Source organism: Triticum urartu, chromosome 5A (genome assembly GCF_056163025.1).
Source record: "Triticum urartu cultivar PI428250 chromosome 5A, HENAU_Tu73, whole genome shotgun sequence".
NCBI lineage: Eukaryota > Viridiplantae > Streptophyta > Magnoliopsida > Poales > Poaceae > Triticum > Triticum urartu.
This window is the reverse complement of record NC_141877.1, coordinates 321,046,268-321,052,267: the sequence shown is the minus strand read 5'-3', so window position 1 is coordinate 321,052,267 and position 6,000 is coordinate 321,046,268. Positions and strand designations below refer to the sequence as shown.

The window sequence follows — 6,000 nt, the reverse complement described above, 5'->3', positions numbered from 1 at the left end:
TGCCTTCCACGCCAAGGAGAGTCCCATCCGGACACGGGAGGAAGTCTTCCGTCTTGTATCTTCATGGCCCATTAGTCCGGCCCACGTCACATAGCCCGGACGCCCGAGGACCCCTTAATCCAGGACTCCCTCGGTGGCTCCTTTATATGACAATCCAAACCGCGTTGCATTCACATGCTCCATTATGCTTCTCCAATTACTTACTCCTTCCTCTGCATGCTACTTGAATGTAGAGGCATCATTGACCGTTCAACGCTTCGGGAACCGCTACCCTCTGTGTCATCGGCATTCAAGCCGTATCAACGTAAATGCGTCAGGAGACGTTCCCGTCGACAACGAGGTGCCTATGGTTACTTCGTAAATTTCAAGATGATATGCCGGCTTAGTCTTTCGGAGGTGCTCATAGGGGTAGGGTGTGTGTGTGCGTTCATAGGGGTGGGTGTATGCGCGTGTATATGAGCGCTTGCGTATGTACTGTGTTAAAAAAACATAAATGAGTGTCAAAAAGAGACTAGTCAGTACTAGTATACTCAATACAGTGCACCGCGACCAAGGCGGAGAGGAAAACGAGAGAACTGCGTATTTATTTACGGTGTAGATTCACTCATTCTGCTCCATATGTACTCATTTAGGGTGTAGTCTAGTCACTTGTTGAAATCTCTAGAAAGGCAAATACTGTACTCCTTTCCGGTTTACAGGGCTATACTAGCAAGTAGTAATACAATAGTGGGCTCACATAGCAATTTTGTTTCATGCAAGAGCCTGGCTATATGCGTGCTCCAAGGCTCCGCACCACGCCCCACCCCTACACAAATACTGCCACGCGAGCGTTCGCAACTACCACGTTCGGGTTGCGCTTGGCTCTTCGCCTCTTCGAGAAGACGAACAATGATGTTACTACTACTTATATAGTATCGAATCCACTGCTGCATGTCTGTCCACCGCGTGCGGGAGGGATAGCTTGTTGTAGTATAAGCAAAAGCCTGTCCTCGTCTGCGAGCCACCGCACGCATGGGTGAGGGAGAAGGTGTGTAGTAGTAAAATCAAACTTCTCCTTGTTGTACGAGTTGACATGACACATCATATCACTGGCCCCACATGCTTGCCTCTAAACATGGCTAAAACACCCGCGGTGTACAATATATTTGCTGCAACCTCTAACATTTACCCCACCACAAATTAAAATATATATTCCTGTCTTGACCAAATGAGCGTGCAAACTACAATCACCTGGATGCCAAGTAGGGCCAGAAGATTATTTTAATAAAAAATGCTTCGAGACGGCCTCATAGCATGGAGCCTACCCCAACGATTTTAAGCTTAGTGGCACGGTACACACTATCCTAGACTACTCATGAAACTGCAACATGAGCATCCGGGATGCGCTTAGCTCTTCGCCTCTTTGGGAAGTCGAACAATGATGGAGTACCACTGCATTGGAGTACTACTACAGTATGCTTCTGGCCATCTGACACCGAATGAACTGCTGCATGTCCACCATGTGCGGGAGGGAGAGCGTGTAGCGAAAGCTTCTCCAAGTCCTGCCAGCCACCACGCTCATGGGCGAGGGAGGGATGCAGCTTCATTGACTTACTGCTCCTACATTTGCATCTATGACAGGTGGGCCCAACAGGTGGGTGACCCACCTGTCATACAGCCAAAGGCAGGTGCAGTTAAGGCACCTGAGCTCAGTCTGCGAGGGAGAGGGCGTTGTAATCAAACTTCTCGTTGTTGTACGAGTTGACGCAACACATCAAAGCACTGCACTCAATATATTTCAATAATTTATGTTTACCGATGCATTAATTACAACACATGCATACATGTCATGACTTTCCTTTTGATACTTGCATGTGTTCATTTAATGCACCTTAAAGTAGTATGAATATGTGATGGTAAAGCTTTGTAATGCCCCAGCCGTAAAGTGAGAGATGGTTGTGCACGAGGAGGGCGAGATCATGCCGACGGAACAGGACCCGGCGATGGGGCTCTCTATGGTATCGATGGACCTCACCTTGCTCCACTGCCCCTGTGCCTCCACCCCTTGAAGCCTCCAGTGTATGAGGTTCGAATACACCTCGTCCGTTCGGCTGATCGAGCAAGGTGCAGTTTTCTTGATTGATGTGTTGTTTGATTGATTTGTGCAGTGCAAGGGAGGGCACCTGGCCTGCGTGGACTGCCGCGTCGAGCGCCCCGAGAACCAGTGGCAGTGCTAGAAGTGCGAATGTGTCAGTGGCTTCGTAGTGCGGAACATGGCGGTGGACACCGTCCTCTCCTTAGTGAGGGTGGAGTGCCCGCATGAAGGCTGTGGGCTCTACGTCACCTATCACAAGCTCGCCGATCACCAGAGCGTGTGTCCGCTCGCGCCCTCCAATTGCCCCGTGCCCGTCTGCGGCTATGAAGGCCCACCGCCAGCACTCTCCCACCACATCAGCACCGTGCTTCCCATGCCCGTGCACACGATCCAGTACAGCAAGGTGCTCCACGGCTCTTGCTGTTCGCGGAGGAGGATGGCTGCGTGTTTTTCTTGGTCGGCTGTGTGCTCGACATCGGCGCGCCTATCGCCTTGTCGGTCATCTACATTAGAGCGGGGTGTCCCCACTGCCGCACTACGTGGCCAAGCTGTGGGCGAACGGCCTGCCAGGAGAGCCCAAAGGTAGGACCGACGCCCTCAAGGTGGAAATGGAGGTGACAAGAAGCAAGGATCCCGGCGACGTCGCCGTGCAGGAGTTGGCCTTCTTCACAGTTCTTCCCAAACTGCTGGCCGGGGCTGGGTTGTCGAGGATGGTGTCCCTCCACATTCAGATTGACAAGCTCGCCTCCTAAATGATTCTATAGTGCCTTCTATTTATCTTAGTAATATGCTAATGTAGGGGTTAGCTCGGTCTACTTTAGCTTAAGAGATGGTGGGCTTTGGTGGCGATGCAGCAATTACTTCGACATCAGATCAGCAGTTAAAGTAATTTCCAACAGTCGAACGGATATTTTGTGTCTGTTGGATATAAAGATCCTTTGGGTAACAAGTATAACAGCTTATATGCTTGTTTGTTCAGGAGGTGTTGCATACTTGTGCGAGTCGACGCGACACATCAAAGTAGTACTACTACTAATAGTATTCCCTCCGATCCTAATTTCTCTGCGCATAAGTCGAGGCGCAGATAGCAAGGAGGGGCTGGTTGTGTCTATACTTGGACAACTCACCCGACTGTGCACCACGTAGACGAAGCCACTGCCACATTCGCACTTCTAGCATTAACTGGACCAAGGAGGGTCTGGTCGTGTTAGTGTCGTGTGCGGCCCACACATTAACCAAAACCTCGCTTTCCAGCTTAGCCTCCGCGTTTTAAGCTTCTCAATCTCAAGGCCAAGGAGCAATGTGAAACCTATGATGGAGCCAATCGGATGGTTGAGAACTCTAAAATTTGTAGCTACACATGCGTGTGTGAGAGAGGACGAGTGCGTGCGTTTACCTCTTCTCTTCATGTATAATGCACTAAACTCAGAGTACAAGTGTATGTGGGTGGCATCGACCTAGGGAGGAGATGGTGCGTGCGAGAAGTCCCAAGAGATAGGTGTAATGCGTCTGAAAAAAAGACTAGTCTATAGCTCGCCACGTGGCTATTCCTGTCGAACGCCCCAATAACCGTAAGATATGTATCCGACGGTGGAAGTTATTGCACATACACAGTAGTAGAAAAAGAACTACCATGGCATATGCTACACCACAGCCGAGAAGACATGCCCACGTTATGCCATCCCGAAATAATGCCGCACTTCGAAACTAGAACCGCCAATAAATTTTGAGCTTGCGAGTCGTCACATTCCAAATTACTACTACCACGCTATATTTAATTGCAAACCTGTTCACACCGATCACAACCTAAACGGTTTCCCACGCGGAGCATATTAGTACTCGGTTATAAATACTACTATGCCAAGATGACTGCACATTCCTCCTCAACTCCTCATCCACAAAAACAAACAAGTCATGCAGCATCCTTCCCTTGCGTCTGCCATGGCCAGCGTGAGTTCTGGGTCAAGAGATTACCACCAGGGAGAGGCGAGCATAGAAGCGGAAGCACGAGAGATGTCCCGCCTAGCCGCAAAAGCAGCTGACATGTCCCGCCACGTGGAAGTAGCAGCACAAAGGTCCTGCAACACCGTCGAAGCAGCACGGAGGTCCCGCCATGTCGTCAATGCAGCAGACTGGCCTGGCCGCCCCACGGAAGCAGCAGAGATGTCCCTCCGCACCGCGAATGCAGCAAAGATGTCCCGCCACACCACGGTGGCCTAGGAGAATGTCTCGCGGGCAGGCGACAAATCTTGCAAGCGCATGCATGCGATCGTCCATAGCCAGATGGATCAGATCTCCGGCTGGGCGAGGTTGTAGGACGACATGGAAGCCTCGTTTGAACAGGCTACCGGCATCATCTGACAACTAAGGGAGGGCAATGAGAGGCTTCGGGCTGAGCGCGACCTGCTGAGGGCGAAGATCGTACGAAGTGCAGAGCAGCAGGAGGAGACCAGTGCCTTGTTGAAGAGGACCGGTGTCATCGTCAAGAATCCGATGGATGAGAATGACATCCTCTGCATCGAGCGCCAAAGGCTGGTGGAGGAATCCGTGAATGCTCTCAAGCAGCTTCTTGAGGACACGACAGAGCTCATCGCCGCTCACTGCGGAGACTAGTTCCCGCGGCTTGCAGCAATGCATCAAGAAAGTAGAGATCAGCGAGCCAGATCGTTGTCTTCCTTGTTCTTTTGCCCTTGTGTATTTCGGGCGTAGCCACATGTGGCTCTTTTAATCTTCCTATTATATAAGACAATTATTATCCACTATCGTCGTCCTTATATATTCATCAGTCTTTCTATAAGTCGCAGTAGGTGCTATATAGGTCCATCGGATCTTACATCAAGATCCATGCAAAATCTACTTTTCAGATTTTCTTTTTTCTCTCTTAAATCTCAGTCGAGTGAGACATAGCCACACCATTAAACAGAGGCTCGGGCGCCATTAATGGAGACCTTGAGAGAGAGGTGGGCGACAAATGGAGGTCAAAGGGCTCTCCTCCCGATAAGAACGTGCAGGGGTCTAATCGCATGCCTCCCGTACTCAAATAGCTAACCTTGCACGGCGCCCCCTAGCTAATAAAAAAAGGGGATGCATGGCGGCACATAAATGGTAAGTAGAACGCCCACGGTTTCAATAATACTTGTGTTTCCGATTGTAACGTGACAGCACTTGTTCCAAAATGACTTTGTTGATTGTTAATGTGTGCGCCTTCGCCAATCGGACAACAAAATTACCACAGCATGTTGGTGCCATGTCATGACACCAAGCCAAATTTCATGATTTTCATGCGTGTTTTGGATTTACATGAATTAAAAAAACCAAGTTTATCAATGTTTCCGGCCGAACCACGATGCCCAGATGTTCGAATATCATTCCCATTTCTTGCATGGGACCTAGAAATTTACCCGAGGACACACGTGTGATTTTTCAACCAACTTTGGTGCACTGGAGCATGTGCTTGTATTTCAAATTTGAATTATGCACACAAAGGTGACACGTTCCCTCTCAGAACCACGAGCCTTCTTGAGAGAAGCTCTGGTTTGCAAGAAGCTTATACCAAAACTTGTTCCAATTCAGCCAATTTGGTAACCACAACATGGTAGTACCATGACATGACACCATGCTAAGTTTCATGATTTTCAGGTGTGTTTTGGATTTACAAGAATTTTAAAACCAAGTTTCTCAATGTTCTTGGCCGAGCCACAATGCCCAGATGTTTGAATTTCACTCCCATTTCTTGTGTGGGACCTAGAAATTCACCCGAGGACACACATGTGATTTTTCAACCAACTTTGGTGCACGTGAGGATGTGCTTGTAGTTCAAATTTGAATTATGCACATTAAATGACCAGAAACTCAATTAATGTATAAAAAAGGCCAAACAAACCCGGAATAATTCCCAAATTTAACAGGGCACTCATGTAGTTCTA

At 49.0% G+C, this 6,000-nt stretch overlaps 1 protein-coding gene across 1 annotated transcript; it reads left to right on the top strand.

The window, feature by feature from the left end:
* The first annotated feature begins 2,252 nt into the window (after positions 1-2,252).
* LOC147971231 (uncharacterized) lies at positions 2,253-2,826 on the top strand. Its single transcript, XM_087523879.1, has 2 exons — positions 2,253-2,477; positions 2,587-2,826. The coding sequence occupies exons 1-2, from the start codon at positions 2,253-2,255 to the stop codon at positions 2,824-2,826; spliced, it is 465 nt and encodes a 154-aa protein (XP_087380005.1).
* The last annotated feature ends 3,174 nt before the right edge of the window (positions 2,827-6,000 follow it).